The 20,378-nt window shown below is 45.3% G+C and overlaps 2 protein-coding genes across 8 annotated transcripts in view; one reads left to right on the top strand and one right to left on the bottom strand.

The window, feature by feature from the left end:
• The window catches only part of Tmigd3 (transmembrane and immunoglobulin domain containing 3), a 67,296-nt gene extending 58,750 nt beyond the window's left edge, over positions 1–8,546 (top strand). For 2 of the 6 annotated variants that reach the window (XM_048442323.3, XM_087897675.1), the window contains exons 3-8: positions 743–839; positions 2,706–3,047; positions 4,694–4,760; positions 5,383–5,486; positions 5,915–5,982; positions 7,444–7,755. In XM_048442323.3, the coding sequence (XP_048298280.2) occupies positions 800–839; positions 2,706–3,047; positions 4,694–4,760; positions 5,383–5,486; positions 5,915–5,982; positions 7,444–7,542 (720 nt within the window). In that variant the 5' untranslated portion in view covers positions 743–799 and the 3' untranslated portion in view covers positions 7,543–7,755. Of the gene's footprint in view, positions 1–738; positions 850–2,705; positions 3,048–4,693; positions 4,761–5,382; positions 5,487–5,914; positions 5,983–7,443; positions 7,760–8,158 lie in introns of those variants that run through there. The other 4 variants (XM_048442326.3, XM_048442327.3, XM_048442324.3 and 1 more) reach the window with 4 other exon arrangements.
• Positions 8,547–10,060: 1,514 nt separating this feature from the next.
• C17H1orf162 (chromosome 17 C1orf162 homolog) lies at positions 10,061–20,300 on the bottom strand. 2 transcript variants are annotated; one of them, XM_048442331.3, is made up of 6 exons: positions 16,951–20,300; positions 13,154–13,201; positions 12,305–12,362; positions 11,666–11,760; positions 11,353–11,402; positions 10,061–11,085 (listed from the first exon to the last, which is right to left on the bottom strand). In XM_048442331.3, exons 2-6 carry the CDS (start codon positions 13,188–13,190, stop codon positions 10,927–10,929), a joined length of 399 nt encoding a protein of 132 aa, XP_048298288.1. In that variant the 5' UTR covers positions 13,191–13,201; positions 16,951–20,300; the 3' UTR covers positions 10,061–10,926. The 2 variants fall into 2 exon arrangements, with proteins under 2 accessions (XP_048298288.1, XP_048298287.1); XM_048442330.3 differs by having other exon boundaries at positions 16,982–20,300.
• Between the last annotated feature and the right edge of the window lie 78 nt (positions 20,301–20,378).

Genomic DNA, 20,378 nt, shown 5'->3' with positions numbered 1-20,378 from the left:
AAATTTGAGAATTTGGGGTGGTTCAGGAATTTGAACCTGCAAAACTAGTGGTCAGAAGGCATGCATCTGTCAGGAATCAGAGGTTGCTGCTGCTACCGCATGGAAAGACCTCTTTGATGGGTCCCAGTTCTATTCAGAAAAGCTTTCCAGAGTCTGGAATCCCCAGCCCTGAATGCTGACTGCTATACTCAAGTATTCTGTATTGCAGGCTACATACTTCTGGCAGCTGGCATGCTTCACCTCTAACCACACTCTCTAGCTCTCTAGGTCTTCACTGTTTGGGACTCAAGTTACTTAAGGATTTCTTTGCTGGAATTCTTCCCATATGAAAATGAACTGGGCCTCTAAGAATGAAGGAGGGACAAGAGGCACAGCCACACATGTCAAGAGAGGGTACAGTTGCTCACATGAACATGTTCCAGTAGCGATGTGTATACCTCTTCTGGGTGTCTATAAAGTGTGTCTGATGTGTATACCTCGTCTGGGTGTCTATAAGTGTGTCTGCCAAGTGGATTTAATCAAGGAGTGGGTTCTCCCGCTGCTCTGGGCAGCACTGGGAGCGCAGATTTTCGCAGTTGATGCAAAGACAACCAACATTTTATTTAGGAGTGATATCTCTCTGGTGTGTCCCCGGACACAACCTGGCTGCCCTGCACAGCAGCGCTGTGTAGAATTGACCGGCAGTTCTCCCTTCACGTGGGATAAAACCACCTTAAACCAAACATGTGTTTCCCTCATGCAGATCCAGCAACCCTGAGATCCTCTGTTCTTAACAGCTGAAGTCTGCTTCCTTCTCACCATGGAGCTCGTTGTCAGGTTCTCCTTGGCCCTCGTTTTAGGTAAATGTTGGTAAGGAACACCTCGCCCTCGAAGCCACAACCTTCTGGGGCAGCTTTATTTTCCTCTACTCAACGCCCCTCCTCAGTGTAGCGGTTTAAAGCACCTCAGCTGTTTATGGGGTAAGAGAAGGTGAAAATATGTCATGTTAACAGGCCCTATTGAGAGATCTTAGATCCTTACCTCTGATAAAGGAGTTGTGGGCAATTTGTATCCCTTGACTAAAATTGGAGCTCTGCAGTGCTTTCCCCCTCCCCCGCCCCGAATGACCCCAATTCCCATTCTCTTCTCCTTTCCTCCCTCATATGTTTGCCTGGATCTAGGCAGACATGCTTATCTCCTTTCTGCCTAAGTCTGACACCAAAGATGGCACCCAGAAATGGGGCTGGCCCCAAGCTATCCCAGCTCCCAGTTGTGCTCCCTTTAGACCTAACTGCAGCTCTCTGTGGGTCAGCATCCTTGTCTATGAACTGAGGATCACAAGATCCTCTTGTCTGGTTATGATGAGAGGAGATTGACACTTGGAGGAATGTGTTATCTCCTGTAAGACACATCGGAAGCAGCCTTTTGGTGTGTGTGTGTGTGGGGGGGTTCTTCACAGAACACACTTGGAAGGCTGAGAGCTATGGGTTCTACTGTCTCATCTCTCCTTTCTGATCTGATATTGTCCCAGCTACGGTAAAGCCGGATGTTGCATGTTTGACTTCCTCTTTATACAACGTCCTGACATGATAAAGATGCCCACACACTGGTCTTATATGGCAAACTCTCAGCCCCTAAAATCACAGGTCCCTTTATTTTTAGTCCTTTATAGTCAGAGAGAGCCTCCTAACCTTTCGCTTCCCTTTAGTGGCTGCCAAGGTAAGGGAGGGAACTAGGGACAGAGCTAAGGGGCTAGATGGTAAGACAAACCTCAAGTTCTTCAAGGCTCCTTGCATCTCACGCATTCTCGGGCGAGTAGAAGAGACTTCTCCAACAGTTATCGGTTCTAAGCACATTAATTAGGGCTGCCTACGTTCAGGGGAGGTCTTTTCCCCTTAGCTAGTTTTCTCTGGAAACACCCACATAGAAGCACCCAAAGCTATGCTTGATTAATCTAGGCATCCCAAATCCAATCAAGCCCACATCAGGATCACCTCTCACAGATCTTCAAATTAAAGGTTTCTTCAGAGTTGATGTCATTCTGGGGACTCTCTCCGCCTTGAAGATGGCTGCCTTCTTATGTGTTCACATGATTTTGTCTAACTTCATCTGTTTTTAAATTTTTAAATAAGAATACCAGTCATATTAAATTCAGAACTACCATAATGGGGACTGGAGAGATGGCTCAACAGGTAGCTTAGAACCATCTACAATTTCAGTTCCAGGAGATTGGACATATTTTTATGACCTTTGGGCTCCAGGCATACATGTGGTGCACTTATATACATGTGATACACTTATACACATGTGTTGCAATTACATACATGTGCTGCACTTACATACATGTATTGCACTTATGCACATGTGGTGCACTCATACACATGTGGTGCATTAATACACACGTGCTGCACTTATATACATGCAGAAAAACCACCTATGCACATAAAATACAACAAAAAACTTTAAAAATTTTTCTTAAAGAGAGCCACCCTAATTATCTAATTTAAAATAATTTCTTCTTAAAAGTCTTTTGTCCAAATGCAGTCACATCACATTCTGTATAGGGATTAAGGGATCAGCATGTGAAGGATGCCCATAATAGTGACCAAATTCAAATGGACAAAACCCAAATTTCAATTAACTATCTTTCAGGAGAGCAGGAGGTTCAGTGTGTTTCCAAGAATAATGAACTCTGTGTGTATGTGTGTGTGCTTGTGTGTTCACAGACACCATGGTCATGGATGAAAAGGTGAAGACAGGTGTTGAGCTGGACACAGTTTCTGCTAGCTGTAACTATGATGCCCACTACAAGAACCACACCAAGTACTGGTGCCGAGGCTATTTCAGGGACTCGTGCAACATTATCGCCTTTACCCCTAACAGCACCAACCGTGTGGCCCTGCAGGACACAGGAAGCCAACTCATCATCACTATGTCCTGCCTGGTCAAGGAGGACACAGGCTGGTACTGGTGTGGTATCCAACGGGACTTCGCCAGAGATGTCATGGATTTTACACAGCTGATTGTGACTGACAGCAGAGACGGCCGGGCCAGTGGTTTTCCACCTGGTAAAGAGACTGGCAAGGGATGGTTGAAGGGCAGTGGGTGTTTTCTGAGGCAGGAAATACTCGCCGAAGGGTCCAGGTCTGGTGGTGCACACCTTTAATCCCCACACTCAGAAGGCAGAGGCAGGTGAATCTCTGGGTGTTCGAGGCCACCTGGTCTACAAACCTGGTTTGGTTTCAAATGAGGAAGAGCTCTTCTTCATAGGAAGAGCTATGAGTGAGATCCTGTCTCAAAAAATAAAAGACACAAAAACCACCTCACTGAAGGCAGAGGCCACCAACTCAAGTTCCTCTTGTATTACTTGAGGTAACCAGCTTTCTCGATTCCACTCTGCGGTGGGGGTGAGAGCTGGGTAGAATTTCGTAGGAAATAAGCACATCTGAGCCCTGGGGTGTGCTTGTAACTTCCCTTTCCTCACAGCAGTCTGGCTCGCAGACCTTGGAAGGCCCTGGAAAGTCTCATAGGCGTCAGATCTTTGACCTGATGGTCAAGGCTTTGAGGCTGTAGTGAAATCTCAGCCTTGCAGGTCTAGAACCTTGGAGATTGGCTTGAGAAGTAACTGAGGCCGCAAAGAGAGGTTTCTCGAAACTGGACAGCTTAAAAAAAATAGTAATTAATATGAATTAAATAGAGCGGTCAAACTTGCCAGCACCCATCTTTACTCAGGTGGAATGCAGGAGGATCCTGGGAGGGACAGGCACCAGGGAGTAAAGTCTGCCTAAGCTGGACTGGGATTTTGAGCTGGAGCTAACTTTCGGGCTCTCCCAGTGTTCTCGTGTTCTCACGCCCCTTCTCCGGAGCATGGAAATCTCTTGGGTGCCAGGGAGCCCCTGTCTTCCAGGCAGAGAAACATGGACGGCACTAGCTGTTCTCCTGTTGTTCCCGTGTAGAAAAGTGATGTGTTTTCTGTCGCTGGAGCGCAGCTACCACAGGAAACCCCACCAGAAGGACTTGTGGGAAGCCTCACACCCACACCACCTCTCCAGTTCTCGTGCCGGGAAGAGCCTTGCTCAGATTTAGTCTACTGGTAACTGATGCAGCTCGCATCCCACTGAGTGGGTAACATCCACACTGGCTGTGTTTTCGCTTTGTATGTTTCTGCTTTTTATAGCGTTTCCTGAGTTTTTAGTTCAGGAAGAGACGGGTCTTCTTTAAATTTGCCCCTTTGAAGAAACATGGAGGAGGTGATGTGGGACTCCCCGATGGGTTGTTAGTAGCTATCAGAGGAACTATGTCACAGGTTGACTCATTCCCTAAGGATGGGTCTGGCTATTTGATACATCAAGACTTTTTTCCCTTGGGAGTGAACCTAGCCTGGGTCTCCAACCATGAACTGATTTTAGACTGCACAGGGCCTTTGTGCAAATCTGGGAAAGGTGTCCCTTCTTCTGGGTGCAGAGGCTCCAGTCGCAGGGTGCATAACTTTGCTAGTGCACTGTGAGTTGGATTCCAGCCCTTACTTCTCTTCCCAGACTTGCTCCCTGTCCAGGGCATGTTACTACAATAGTGTTGTCACTGGCTTGTACAAAAAGCCAGTAATGCACTTCCTCTCTGGAGAGCAAGAGGAAGACGGGATAGGGATGCAGCTGGAGTCAAAGGAAGGGCCCCAAAATGGGCTTTTATTCTCAACACTTTCTTCCTGATTCAGACCCTCCAGGGAACAGGACCCGGAGCTGTAGGACTTCCAAAGCTATCCAAAAGGCGAAGGGCTTCAGGTGAGTAGGGATCTGAGGAGATGATGAGGTAGGGGTGGGGTGGGGTAGGATGCGGTGGGGTGGGATGAGCCACAACACGTTAGTGACTGCTTCACACCTTCTACTTTTCATCTGTGTATTGTTTCTCTACCTAAACTATCTTACTTGTAATTGTTTGGTTTCTTAAAAATGACTATTTCTGTTTGAAAGCAGAAAATAGCTTCTGGTTACTTTATTTATTTATTTATTTATTGAGAAAGGGTTTCTCTGTGTAGCCCTGGCTGTCCTGGAACTTACCCTGTAGAGCAAGCTGGCCTCAACTCACAGAGATCCACCTGCCTCTGCCTTCCGAGTGCTGGGATTAAAGGCATGTACCACCGCCACCAAGCTTAGTTACTTTAATTTTGAAAGGGGGCATTATCCCAGAGGGAGAGAATCCATGTCTGAAACACAGGGACGCGGGCAAAAGAGGAGCCAAGGACTCACTAGGACTTTATCTTCATCTCATACAAAGGGCAGAGTTACTCTTTACAGACTGTAGTTGTCAGGAGCTACTGGGGCTGGCATGGGTGTGGCGGTGAGAGAAGAAAACCAAAAGAGGTTTCCTTCCAAAGGACCTGATATCCGATGTGATTTCTTCTAGAATGTTCATTCTGATCATTTGCATACTGATTACTGGTTTGGAGATCATCTTTATAATCAGTCTTTTGTCCAGGGGAAGGAGAAGCCGAAGGAACAGAGGAGGAGGTAAGCAACCCGGGGTGTAGAGGCCAAAGAGTATCTTTCACAGGAATAAATGTGACTCTCCTCTTGATGCCTGGTCACTTAGGTACCAAGGCAGTTAGCCAGTCCACAGTCTAAGGAGGATAGAACCTCCTCATAGTGACAAAGGCATCATGGGAAGCAGAAGGAACACTGTGGTCTTAAGTGGACATAGGTGTGGACTGGAAAGAAGGAAAATAACCACACTGCAGGACCCGTATCTGTGGGGCTCCTTGACGCCACGGCACAAGCATTGGGGAATAGCCTAACAGCCTTACTCTTGGTTTGAAACTTTTTGTTCACCTGTAGGGATGGGGTCAAGGCTCTTGTGTAACGCCCTCCCCCAGTTCGGCAGGTGGTTGGGCCCAGGGACCTAAGACCTCAGCTTTCTGTCTTTGTTTTTCTTTGGATAGTTACTGGTAAAAGCATCCCTAGAAGCCCTCAGCCAAACCAAATTCCTTCTGTGATCTCCATACCTTTGGTAAGTTCCCTCCTTGATTCCTCAGTACTGAGTCCTGAGCGCCTTCAGAACTCAGTCGTTAGTTCTTGCCACTCATAGAGAGGAGACTGTGTGGTCGTCTGTCTTTCCCTGTGACGCAGGCAGGTCCTACCATTTGGAAAGTTCTCTAGGCCACCATAAAGAACACCTCTGTTTGGCCAAGGCAATGCCGTTAGCTTTTGACCTTTTATGATTGGAAACCATGGAAACACCTTGGGCAAAGAAGAGACTGTAGCCATAGTTACAAAATGGATTCCAGTCATCCTTCCTGGGCTTAGAAACATAGAAAAGCAACAGTTCAGAGAAATGATTAATATAAAGGAAACAAACAAAAGCCTCAGACTAGAAACCCCATGCCGTCACCAAATCTGAGTAGCATCTGAATGATGGGAGGCCTGTTAGTGACACACGAGGGGCCCGGGCCAGCAGGATCTGAAATGTGACCAGAGGCTACAGGGTCTCAGGCTGCCCCTGTGCGGGTTGGGTCCCATGAAGACACAGAACAAGCTATCTAAGACAGTAAAGGAGTGGCTCCCACAAACCCTAGAAGCTTTGGGAACAGTGGAGGTGAGGGATATGATCAAAGCAACACCCCTCAGAGCTTGTCTAGGCTCCTTCTAGGTTACAAGTTTTTTTTTGTTGTTGTTGTTTTGTTTTGTTGTTTTTTGAGACAGGGTTTCACTGTAGTTTTAGAGCCTGTCCTGGAACTAGCTCTTGTAGACCAGGCTAGTCTTAAACTCACAGAGATCCGCCTGCCTCTGCCTCCCGAGTGCTGGGATTAAAGGCGTGTGCCACTACTGCCCGGCTGTTTGTATTTTTTTTTTTCAGGAATTTATCATCACTGCTTTAAGATATGACCCTGGGCAACATTGCTTTCCCAAGCCAGTTTTTCTCTACATTTTTCTCCCTGTTCCTATACGCCTCTGAGTTTTCTATCCATCTATCCACCCATGTCCCACCCACCTCCCCACCCATGCATCCTTCATTTTGCAAACTAAGAATATGCTAGTTGCTGAGGTTACAAAGACAAATTAAATAGGTAGCACCTGTCTTCATGGATCTTATGGTGTAACCCAGGAAAACAGCAGGGCAGCCATGGCGTACCCAGAAGCCCAAGTAGAAGGATCTCGAGTTCAAGGCCAGTTTGGATTAAATGAGTTCTAGAGCAGCCTAGACTGCAGAGTGTGGTTCTGTCTCAAAAATAAAGTGCTGTGGTGAGGTGGAGGAACACAAGCAACCACACCTGAATACAGACGCAAGGTTGTCCAGCAGAATCAGTGAAGGAGGCAGGATGCTGTATAATAGGAAAGAACAGAACCCAGTGCCGTTCTCTCAACAAGAAGTCAGCAGCCTGTTCCAGTCATGGCCTGATTCTCATACTTGGACACACTTCGCAGGCTGGACTAAAGCCCCTTCTCTTTTTGTTATTCTTGGGCCCTGCAGTTCGGATGCATTCATACTGTCAAAACTCAGCGAGAGAAGGGCTTTGCCTACAGTCTTGCAGAGATGACATCAAACGCCAGCCCTGAAAGCAAACTTTAGTGTTTGCAGGGCTGCCAAAGTGGCTCAGCAGGTAAAGGTGCTTTGCCACCAATCCTGTTTAAGCCCCAGGGCTCACATGGCTGGAAGAGAAGCAACTGTTGCAAGCTGTCTTCTGACTTCCACACGTGTGCTGGGAACACAGAGCACTTGTGTATCCTCCACTCTCCCCTACATGAGGGGGCGGGGGAAGAGGGGAAGAGATACAGAGACGACAGAGAGACAGAGAGAGAGAGAGAGAGAGAGAGAGAGAGAGAGAGAGAGAGAGAGGAGAGAGAGGAAAGAGAGAGAGAGAGAGAGAGAGAGAGAAGAGAATAAATAAGTAAATAAATAATCCAAACGTGGATGTTTTGTGCCCAGGCAGCCAGCTCAGGAGTGCCAGGAGTGGTTCCCACAGCATCCCTTGCCTTTTGCAATCTGGAAACTTTGGAAAGTGTGGAGGTTGGAGATGCTTTGGTTTGTTTGGAAAAGAACCCTGAGTCTGGGAATATAATCTTTAATTTAGAAGAGAGGAAAATAGACTCAGAAGAGTGAAGTTTGTAGGATTTTTTTGGGGGGGGGGCTGATAAATCTGGCAAGAGCCTCCAACTCCGTTTTCCTTTTCTATTTCCCAACAAAGTAGGCAACGATTTGAAGTTCTTTCCACATGTCCTGACTCGAGGAAATGGCCCAGACTGAACACACGTGACTGAAGATTTCCTTCATTTAGTTCCCAAATAGAGTGATATTGTTACAGTTGAATCTCCATGACAACCAGCCTGCATCTCAGAAATTGATTCTGACCTTTTGGAATTTCTAAAGCAATCTTTCGTGGCAAGGTGACAGCAGCGGTGGTCAGGGAAACTACGACAGATTCTGCCAAGCAAGGCTGCTACTGAATAATATCTCCAGATCTTAGCTCTCATGCATTAGATTCGCTGACGTGAAGAAGAGGCACAGAATCCAGGACAAGGGGAAATGACTTGTATTTTATTTATCAGTCAATAAATGTATGAATAGTGTTGAAAGAGCCCCCATGTATGACTGACTTCTCCTAGCCCATCACTGGAAAAGCATTTCTTGACATTTTCCTAAAAAGCATGACATTCCAATACATTTCTGAACGGGTATTAAATGCTGTTTATCTAAAAATAGGAGACAGATTGAGTCTGTGGTTCTCGTAGCCCGTGGGTGAAAAGATTGTGCCCCCCCTTCATACATCCTCAATGGGAACCAGTGACCAGAGTAACTGGGTGCTGCTCTGACCAATAAGTAACCAAAGGGTGACAAACGGCAAATGCTTTCAAATCAGGAAACAAGAGGCAAGAATGAGGCATCGTCATCTGCGGGAGCCAGCAGAGTCACATCATTGGTGCAGGATTACTGCTACCCCACACGCTTCCTTGCAACCTGCAACCCTCTCCCCATACGGTGTCCTTCCAGCTGCTTCATCATGGCCTTTACTGCCCTCCTAAGAACCCTGGTTTTCCGTGGGGAAAGTGCACATTCATGTGTGCGCTTGTATATGTGGAGGCTGGAAGAGTACCTCAGATGTCATTCCTCAGGAGCTGTCCACCTTGTAAGAAACAGTCTCTCTCACTGGCCTGGAGCTTGCTGATTAAGCTAGGTTAGCTGAACGATGAAACCCAGAGACACTTCAGACTCTACATCTTCAGGGCTAGGATGACAAGCATGCCCTACAACTACCATGCCCCACATTTTTGCACAAGTTCTGGGGATCAAAGTCAAGTTCTTGTTCCTGCAAGACAAGCCCTTTACTGTTTGAGGCATTTCCCTAGTTTCAGAAACCCACAGTTTAATATGCCATGGTTCATTCTGATGGAGTATAGGCCCACCAGGCTCAGACTCAGAATCTTCAAATGGTCCGCTGGATCAGAACGGGGTTGGAATGGAGATTGCGTGTTGACCAGATTCTGTATATATCTTGTCAGATTAGCTCGTGGCTCTTGCAAAGCCTTTAATGAGGATGGTTTGGGCTTTGTTCCAGTTCCTTTCTATTGGGAGGAAACTGCAAGTCTCTCAGCAGCCTGAGGGGAAGGGGAAGGTTATGGATATCATACCTGCATACTTGTAGCCTTCCTCCATTTGAGTCTCAAACACCAAGAAATGCTCTCCCTCTGCCCCTGACCAGTCCCAGTTTTGCCCAGTGGCCATGGTTGAATTTATACACGGCAATTTACCAGGTACTGTACTCTTAAGAGAAAATTGACTGTTTGTTTCCCAGCAGCTAATAATTGTCTACAGTTCTTCAGTTAGGGGTGGGATTGTGTCCAACTTACCTCTCTGTTCTTGGGCTTGCACAGGTCTTAAGAATGCTATCACCAGGCATTGGTGGCACACGCCTTTAATCCCAGCACTCAGGAGGCAGAGGCAGGTGGGTCTCTGTGAGTTCAAGGCCAGCCTGGTCTACAAAGTGAGTTCTAGGACAGCCAGGATTGTTTCCCAAAGAAACCCTGTTTCAAAAAACCAAAAACTAAAAACCAAAAGATAAAGCTGTCACAAATAGCCGAGTTGATATTTATTTTGTGTGTGTGTGCATATGCATGTGTGTGTACATGTACACACAACACAGAGTAAACATGAAGATTATATGATGATTTTCAGGAGTCAGTTCTCTCTGTCCACCATGTAGGTCCCAGGGCTCGAACACTCGAACTTAAGTTGTCAGGTTTGGTGGCAAATGTCCTTATCTATCTCACCAGCCTTCATATTTATTTGATAATTTTTTTCTTCTTGTTTAGTACTTACATTTTAAAGTATACTTGCCTAATTAAAGAGAACCTTCCTGATATTTTTAATGAGGCAGTCTATGATTGTCCCTTTGTTTGGGGGGTAAATTAATGTTTTATTTTTACCTTTGGCTTTCAACCAAGGTTGTCACACACATCTCTAATGCTCTATAGAGGAGAGAGAAACCCACATTTGACTAGTGTTTTACACAGTATGGACTTTGTGTTGGTTGAGAACTCTGATATTGACTTCTGGAGAAGATGATGGGACAGAGTGCTAACTGAGGAAGAAGGGGCCAACCCTGGAGGAGGGGCTGCCATTATTTGAAAATCTTAGACTGTTCGCTAGGGTTGGCTCCTCCCTGGTTATCATCAGTGAATTTTTTTATCTTGAACTCCGTTCCCCTTTGGAAAGTGCAGGGAAGTTGCTCAAGGGGCTGTTGCTGCCAGTCGGAATGAAAGACCTGCAGCCTCTCGTCTGGCAGGGTTTCCCCGCACAGAAGACAGCGCTGCCAGAACAAGTCTGTGTGCCTCCGACTGCAGCTGCCCATAGGCTGTGCTCCTAAGTCTGTAGGAAACAAACAACCAAAGCAAACACACAGAACAAAGCCAGAAAGCAGCATGTAGCTGGAGCTGAGCTGAGGTCCTGCGTTCGGCCTCATTGAAGAGGCAGGGATGGGTCCGCTACTTTAATCTCAGAGTAGACAGTGGGGTCCAAGCCTGTGGAGCGGTTTCCAGTCAAGCCATTGCCGTTTTCTTCCGAGGACTTGAAAGTCATGCTGGCGTAGGTAAGTGACTCCTTGGATGCGGATGAAAGCTTACGAGGAGAAAGAGGAGGAATAGTGAATTTGCAGTAAAAGGTGTTCCTTTGAAGGCGTCCCGAAAGCTTCCATAACTGGGGACCCAAAGAAGAACCCATAAAAGAGTCACTTGCCCAGAGTCCAGGAAGTGACCCCAATATCCCAGCCCGTAACCCAGTATGTAGATGACACAGAACAAACCAACTCCCCCCAAATAAATTTCACACCAACTTCATCACTCTCTGTTCCCCTCTCGCAGCCCTAAAACAACGGCATGGTCTTACCTTGCTAGGAGGCTCCGAAAGAGGGTCCTGGGCCTGAGCGCTGGAGTAACCTGCAGCAGAGGCCAAAAAGAAGAGGGTTATACTCTCACCGTGGGGTCTAGAGCAGCGGGGAGCCTTTCCCCTCAACCTTGGGTGAAGGTTAGTAGGTAGGGGTGTAGGGGGAGAGAAGCAGGGAAGAGCAGGGAGGGCCTCGAGGTGGGTCTGCGGGGAGGGCGGGCTGAGCGGGCCTTCTCTCCATCACTTCCCCATCACTCATTGCTCATGCTCTTCTCAGCGGCAGCAAGAGAAGGCTCATCTCACAGAGCCCACTCACTTCTTCGGCAGCTCTTGATGATGAAGAAGATAAGGGCCACGATTAGCAGTGTCAGCAGAACCCCAGCAAAAAAGGCCAAGATCAAATGTTCCTTTCTGTGTTGGCAAAGAGAGGGAGTAGGTGAACTGCTGGCAGGGGCCTCTTGGAGCCTTTCCCGGCAACCAGGCATAACTGTCTTGCTTAGGCTCTCACGTGGGCCAATGGACTTGCTCCCACCCTCTGCTTGGGAAGAAACATTTTGCTTTCGGGTTCCAGGGGCATCTGAGACTCTCCCAGTCCTACCCTCAAGACTCCACACCTCAGCACTGTGTAGTTCTGGGGACTCAGGATCTCTCAAATCTTGGGCAATGCTGAGTTCATACCACTTAGAAACCAGCACTTGGGAAGCTGAGGCAGGAAGATTGTGGCAAATGGAAGCCAGAAAAACAAACTGGGCTACGTTGTGAGGCGTGCTCAATCTCCTCCCCACCCCCACCCTGCACTCAAAACAGCATAGCTATATACTCCTAAGATCAAACACTGAGTTCTTTCACTGTTCCTGATCTCTTTTCACACTCAGACTGCCCTTCATAAGGCCCCAAGACAAAATAGTCAACAAAACACCAGCGCCGCATAACTTGGATAAATGTGTTCCTTTACTTGGGTTTGGAGAAACAGGGTGCAGAGCTGGTCACTGGGATTGTCGTGGAGACTGTGCCTGCAGAGAACATGAGAGGGATCAGTTTGGGGGGATAAGTGTCCCCACCCCTTCTCCTTCCATTCCCTCCAGGATGAGACCCCAAGTACCTCCACTACCCTTGGGGACTTACAAGTGGGCTACCGCTTTGTAGAGGGGAGAACAGTGGGTCTTTTTTGCCAGAGCTAGGCAAGTGAACCCAGAGCCTTTTGCATACCAGGGCAAGCCCTCCACCACTGAGCTATACCCCAGCTGAGACCTTTAAGATGAGATGAAGAGCTAGGATGAAATGGTATAGGAACTAAAGAAGCAGGGGGCAGTATCCAAAGCCCTGTGTCCCTTATACGAACAAATAACATCCTGTGTTTCCCTAAGGTCTAGTGGGAAGCCCTGGGGAGATGTGGATCCTTTGACCTCAGTAGGCACTCCCCAAACTCCTCCTGACATCTCCCCCAACTGTGTGTGTGTGTGTGTGTGTGTGTGTGTGTGTGTGTGTGTGTGTGTGTGTCTTTCTGTCTGTCTGTGTCTTTTCTAGTGCCTAACCCACAGGGAAGGAGAATGAGAAGAAACATGAACTAGATTTTCTTAAACTACTAGCTGATCAACTCAGTTTGGAGAGCCAATAAGGTCTTTCTGATTCCTTTTTCTATTCATTCCTTGGGGGCACTGATTTCTGCATTATGGGAAACTTGAATGCTAACTCAGAAATGCTCTAGCGAACACTGTCCCCTGTGGAGTTTTCAACGCAATTCCTTCTTTTGCCAAGTTACTGTAAGTGCCAAGGGAAGCAGTGACTTCTGTCCTGGACTCACTGGTTTCAGGTTTAGATGTAGAGGAGCCAGATCCCATGCTGTCTTCTCCTGAGAATAAAACAGGTACTCTTTAGCTTGGTATGGAGTCTGGGCATGGCGGGGCATTCACTGGGGTGTAGGTCAGAATGGGCTAATCCTACCGTGGAGGTGCAATGGGGCATCTTCGGTGCTTTGTTCACCCGGGCATGTACATGAAGTTAGAACTGAACCCTAGCATTGCTCTCTGTGCGTTTAGAGATATGCAGCTGCTGGGTGTAGTGTGATATGTCTCTAATCCCAGCACTGGGAAGGTGGTAGGATGAGGAGGATCAGGAGTTCAAGGTCAACCTTTACTAAGCAGCAAATTTCCAAGTTAGCCCAGGTAACATTTGAGGCCCTATTGCAAACGAACAAACAAAACTAAGGAACTGGAGAGATGATGGACTAGTGGCTACGAGCACTTAGTGATCTTCTAGAGGACAAGGATTCAGGTCACATCTACAATTCCAGTCCCAGGGGATCTGATACCATCTTCTCGCCTGCACTAATACTGCATGCACATACATGAAAATAAATAAAACAAGCAAACAAACAAATAAAACCAAGAAAACTACTAGCTGTCAATCAATCAATCATTCAATCAATCAATCAGTTTGTCAACCAACCAATCAATCTATCACTCAAAAATACAAAGCAAAATCCAGAACTTTGGGGGGCACCAACCCACTACCACTGTGTGGCTTTGACACACCTGATGACTCCTCCATTGTAACACAGAATGACACACTGCACTTCTTTAAAGTAATCTGAGATACGTGGTAGCTTTTCAGACATGTATGCATCTCATTAAACGATCTCTAGGTATTATTAAAATGAATGCAAAGAAGAGACTGGAGAGATGACTCAGTGGTTAGGACCATTTGCTGCTGCTCTTCCAGAGGACCCAGGTATGATCCCCAACACTCACATGGCAGCTCACAACATCTGTGACTCTAATTCCCAGGGATGCCTTCTCCTGACCTCTGTGGGCACCAGACAAGCATGTGGTGCACAGCATTATGTCTAGGCAAAACACAGAAACGATAAAGCATCTAAGGGCAGGAAAGCAGTATCACCTGGATCCCTAGTGCACATTGCTAGCTGAGTGGATGCCTTTTAGCCACACCCTGTGCTTTATTAAAGCCGCCTGAAACATTGCTTCTCATACAAGGTCAGATCTGGTTTTTGCTCAACATTTTATGTTCATGCTTACACACTTCTAAAACCCTTGCAGAACAGTTTAAGGGTGACTGTCCTTTCTGCTGCAGTACTTCTCCACCCTGTTTGTAGAGATACTTTGCAAGATGTTGCACAGGTGTCAAAGACCAAAGACAGTCCCAAAACCTGGACAGCATAGACCAAGCTCTTTCTTATACATGCTGTCTTCGTTAGGGCTACTAACAAAGTTGGAGAGGAAAGGATTTCTTTGGCTTACACTACCACCTTACTCTTCATCACTAAAGGAAGCCAGGACAGAAACTCAAACAGGGCAGGAACCTGGAGACAGGAGCTGATGCAGAGGCCATGGAGGCGTGCTGCTTACTGGCTTACTTCCATGGCCTTGCTTGACCTGCCTTATAGCATTCAGGACCACCAGCCCAGAGATGGCACCACCCACCACAGGCTGGACGCTCCCCCATTGATCACTAGATGAGAAAATGCCTTACAGCTGGATCTCATGGAGGCATTTCCTCAAGTGAGGTTCCTTCCTCTCTGATGACTCTAGTTTGTGTTAAGTTGACACGCAGAACCAACAAGTACACATGCCATACCTGTGAAGTTTCCTTTAGAAAGTATTACAGAGAGGGATTGGCTACAAAACTAAAATAAAACATGGTAATCACAGGATTATACCATGGTAAAAGCTATTTAAAACATAGTTGTTATTTATGGAAATTTCCCGTTCGTGCTTTCAAATATAGTTGACCAGAAAGAACCGAAACTGTGGTAGCAGACTCGTGTTCTAGCATGTTATTGAGCACAGATGGATGTTCCTAATCAGTTCCCAGTTTACACAAATGTTTTCCAATTCGTTAATAACTAACAATGAGACTGGTGCTTTTATGTATAAAATTTTGGCTACAACCCTGGTTATTTTTTGGTGACCACAATTTTAATTAGTTATTTAGGCAAACCTGTGACAAAAAAAGTTGGAGTCTCTACAATTTCTGCTGAATTTGAAGGTGATTTATTAAGACAGAAAACGTCATAAACAGTTCACATGTTTTAAGCCATCAGCTCTCATAAGTGATTGTTCCCAATCCTTAGACAGGGGAAGACTTTTGAAATTAAAAAACATATTTGTGGGGTATGTGGGGTGTACATGTCAAGGACAACTTTCAAATCAGTTCTTTCCTCTCACCTTTATATGGGATCTAGGAATCGAAGTTGGCTTCCTGTCCCCAAGTGCCATTAAAACAGTAGTGAGGCAGCGCTATAACACATCTGGTCACTCAGCAAGCACTGTCAGATCTGTCACTGTCAGATCAAAAGGAAATACTGACAGGAAAATTTGGGGAGAAGTCTGAACTATGAAAACAGAAAGACCATAGTCCACGCAGAATCAGCAGGGATAATGATTTTTCTATCAATCATTGGTTCTTTTGGAAATTTATGTTGGTCGTGTGAGGTGGTACATGCTTTTAATCCCAGCATTTGGGAAAGCAGAGGCAAATGGATGTCTGTGAGTTCGAGGTCAGCCTGGTAAACATAGTGAGTTCTAGGACAGTCAGGGCTACATAGTGAGATCCTGTCTAGAAATAAAACAAAATAAAATAAAAATAAAACAAGTCAATAGTATTCATTTCAGAACATCATAAAATATTAGCACATCTTGTATTTTATTACAGTATATATTTGTGATTTCTATAAATATATATATTTAAATTGTTGAAATATTTTCTTCCCGAGGAATGGGGATTTCCACTACATCTTACATTTAAAACTACTCATGACTTTCTGCTTTTGCAGCAGTGGCTCTCTATATGAACGGGCAATCCAAATAAATAGTATCCCAGAGAAACAACTTAGGTCACTCTACCCTTGCAGGCTAAATCATCTTACAGCACCAGAGAAACAGCTACTTACAAATCCGGGAGGCAAAAACAATAATACATCCAGAGGTGGTAGCACACTTGTAATCCCAGCACTTGAGAGACTGGCTAACTGAGTCTTCATGGCAGGAGACTTGCCATGAGGTCAAGGCTAGCGTGGATTAAACAGGCTGTCCCAAAAATCTAAAACAAGTCTGGCATGGTTGACTCACATTTTTAATCCCAGCATTTGGCAGAGGCAGGCAGATCTCTTGGAGTTCAAGGACAGCCTGAGTTCTAGGCCAGGCAGGGCTACATACCCTGTCTCAGAACAAAAACAATCTACCAACATAAGGGCCAACGAGATGGCTCAGAAGGTAAAGGCACATACCCCACAACCCTGGAAACCTGGGTTCAATTCCTAGATCCCATGTAAAGGTGAAAGGAAAGAACTGACCTTAAATTTGTCCTTGACATGTACACACACATACACACACACACACACACACACCACAAATATTTTATTTCATAAGAAAATAACAGTAATCCAAATATGTGACAGAAACAGGAAGTTGAGCCAGAAACAATGGTGTTTGCAGCGTGATCTGGCACAAGAGACTTATGAGACTTACCTACGAGACCTGTGCCACACAGTCATTCAATCCTTCACCCACCAAATGGTGAAACCACCATGAGAAACCAGAAACCACCAAGTAAAAATTAAAATGTCCTTTGATGAACACTTACTTAGTATGGATTAGAAGGTTCTTTAATTTACCTTTCCAGAAAAAGTTCAGTCAAAAGATGCAATTGTCGAAGACGAAACTTGCTTCTCTTCCTCGTCTTTTTCAGAAATGGTGAAACAGAGTTTGCTTCCACTGCCACTGACACCATCTAGCTGTGTCGCAAAGATATGTTTAAGTCCAAGCCACAGACTTCCTCTTTGAAACCAATGATATTTTTTCCCATTCCCTGGCTTCTCTGTCTTTACAATGGGTCTCTTCTCACAGAGGCTAGGCTGGCCTTAAACTGGTATGGATGACAATGACCTTCCAACCTCCCTGCCTCCATGACCTTCCAATCTCCCTGCCTAAACCTGCTGCATGCCAGGATTACAGCACATAAACATGCCTGGTTTATGTGGTGCTGGGATTAAACTCAGACCTTCAAGCACGCTGGTCAAGTTATCTACCAATAAAGCCACACCCCCGCCCCAGTTTCACATTTGTAAAGGCCCCATAACCATGACAGTTGTTGGCGTACATTTTCACACACAAATGCCATACCGCAGAGGAAAGTTCATTGCTTATCCTCCCTGAAGCAACTGACACCAGCATGAATGACATCATCACCATCATCAAGGACCTCAAAATTTGCATCAGGCCTGATTAAGGAGAGGATGCTGACATAGAAAAATGAAGAGTCAAATGTCTAAACAACAGGCTGAGAACTCAAGTGTGTTCAGAGCATTGAAATCCCTTTTGAGGGGGCAAGAAGATTCATTTGTTTATAAGCATTTATTAGTAAAATAATATGACTAAACCCACTCAATAGATAGATGCCATAGACCACCTAAGGATTGGTGGCTGGCGTTAGGCAGCGTTTTGGGGAGAAGTCTCAGCAGGTTCAGGATCATGCACTGGTAGGAGGGGAGACACTATACACAGATGGGCTAGAACCAGGAGAGTATGGAGGTCTTTAGAATCCAGCAAATACACAGCTATCAGGGTTCATTGTGTGAAGATGAGACTGGACTCATACAAGCCCTAGACTCATACAAATTCAAGATGGTGCATCAGTCACTCAGTATGGCCTCCAGATGCAATCAAGAGAGTAGATAAGCCGGTGTGGTGAGGGATCTTTGAATCCTGTACTCAGGAGGCTGAGAAAGGAAGATCTACAAGCTATATAGTATAGCCAGACCTTTTCTCAGAGGGGGTAGTTTTGACAAACATAAATGAAGTTGCTACCAGCATAAAACAGCATACTATTTCAGAGTAAGTACAGTCTGAAATGTTGGTCAAAGCTACAGTATTGTAAAGCTTTCAAGTCTTGGGCACTGTCAGATGTACGTGCTGTAGTTTTGCAGTAGGTTTGTTTACACTGGCATCACTGCCAACATGTAAGTAATGGTCTAAGTATGACATTACCATAGAGAACATCACCAGATCATAGGAATTTTTCAGACTCTTAAATCTATGGGATTATGTAACATATATTATTAATGTTAGCTAGCATGTGCAATGTGACTACATTTAACGTTTATACAATAAAAATGTGTGGAAGATTAATTTTTTTTATGTGGGTGGATGTTTAGCCTGCATAGATGTCTGTGTACCACATGCATAGCTGGTGTCCGTGGAAATCCCCTGGAACTGGAGTTATGAACAATTGTGAGCTCCCATACGGGTGTTGGGAATTGAACCTGCATTCCCCTCCCCAAAAAAAGTCAGTGCTCTTAAGTGCTGAGACATTTCTGCAGCCGAAGAGTTTTAAAATACATTTTTGCTGAGAATTACAAACATGCATACAACTTTTCGATCCCTGCTCTTAACTTTAACCCACTCCTTCCCAACTTTATGTCCTTTTTTTTTTTTTTAAAAAAAATAATTCATCTAGTCTAATTTGTGTTACTCATATTCTCAGGGATGTGGGGCACTCCACTGGAGCATGGTCAGCTTACTAGGGGCTACACCATAAGAAGATTGACTCTTCCTTCCCCAGAGGCTATCAGTTATCAATAGCTCCCCAGCTGGGGTGGACGATTACAAGGCCCTCCCTCCTGCATGGAAGAGTTCTAATTGGGATACAAGATGAAAATACAGTGTTTAAGGAAGGTTACACCACATCATATAAAAACTGTATATGGAGATATGGAAATGAGCAGGGTTCATTTAGTAAAGATGCAGGCAAAAGGAATGGTAGAAAACCACAGTATGATTGATTGCACACTGGCTGGTCAAAGTGACCTTCCTAGCCTAAGAGAAACTATGGGACTTATGAGAATGGGTTGGCCCTGAAAAGTGTAATTGTTCAGATTTTGGCTGTGAGGAGAATTGGACAAAGGGGAAGAACTGGGACTGGGCAGAGCTGTAACCGGGACTATGTAGAGCTAATTAGGGAGCTGTAAAAACTAATTAGCGATGTGACGAGAGTCTCAGAGGATTATTTAAGGTAAAGTAAAAGAGAAAGTTACCATTAGAAAGCATCTGTGTTTATTTTTTTCCTCTCGTACAGGAAATGTCTAGCATTCAGATAAAGTCTTTCACACTGCCCTGGAGCAGATTGTGGGAGCTGGCCTCACACGGTCTGTGTTAAGGGCTCTTATGGAGGCTGTGATGAGCTGGTAAGTCTGACACAGGTCTAAAAGTAGATCTGAGTTCTCTACGTGGAGGACAATTTCTCTGGGAGGAGTCACCCAAACCTACACAAGATTCTCTAGGTAAAAGCCAAATTTTTTCATGCTGCTTAAATTTGGGGAAATTTTGTACACTGGCCATCTGACTAAATTTGTGGCAAAGAGGCCATCTGTATACATGCAATAGAAATTGTGGTCTGGGTACTATCAAGGTAGAACATGCAGTACAATTCTAAGGATGGGATTTGGAGTAACCATAGTAATTAGGAAAGGCAGGCAGATAGTGGAGTTGATTAAGGAAACTGCATAAGATGTATGTCTCCAGATACCACTGAAATTTATTACAGGACACCCATAAGCCCGAGTAAAATTAAATCCAAGCCATTATATATGTGCCTATCAGCCAGTTTTTTTTTCTTCCATTTCTGATCAACCTCTTTGAATACTGGTATTCTTTTGTGGTTCTTTAATTCAGTACTATGATCTCTCCTGGAACATCTCATAAACAAGATACTAATTAGTTCAATGACATCTTTAAATTTTTTAACATATATGTATGTACATGTCAGTTTGTATGTACATGTGTGGAGGTAAGAAGACAACTTCTGGTGTTTATCTTGCCCTGCATCTTTTGCTGCTGTGTATACTATCCTGGTTTACAAGCCTTCTGGGATTCTTCTGTGTCTGCCTCTCATCTTCTTCACAGGAGCGCCAGGATTACAGATGGGTGCTACTGCACACAACTTTTACATGGGTCTGGGCATTTGAAATCAGGTCCTCATGAACGCATGGCAAGAATCCTTTACCCAGGACATTT

This window comes from Myodes glareolus, chromosome 17, assembly GCF_982192425.1.
Source record: "Myodes glareolus chromosome 17, mMyoGla1.1, whole genome shotgun sequence".
NCBI lineage: Eukaryota > Metazoa > Chordata > Mammalia > Rodentia > Cricetidae > Myodes > Myodes glareolus.
This window is presented reverse-complemented; position numbering and strand designations above follow the sequence as displayed.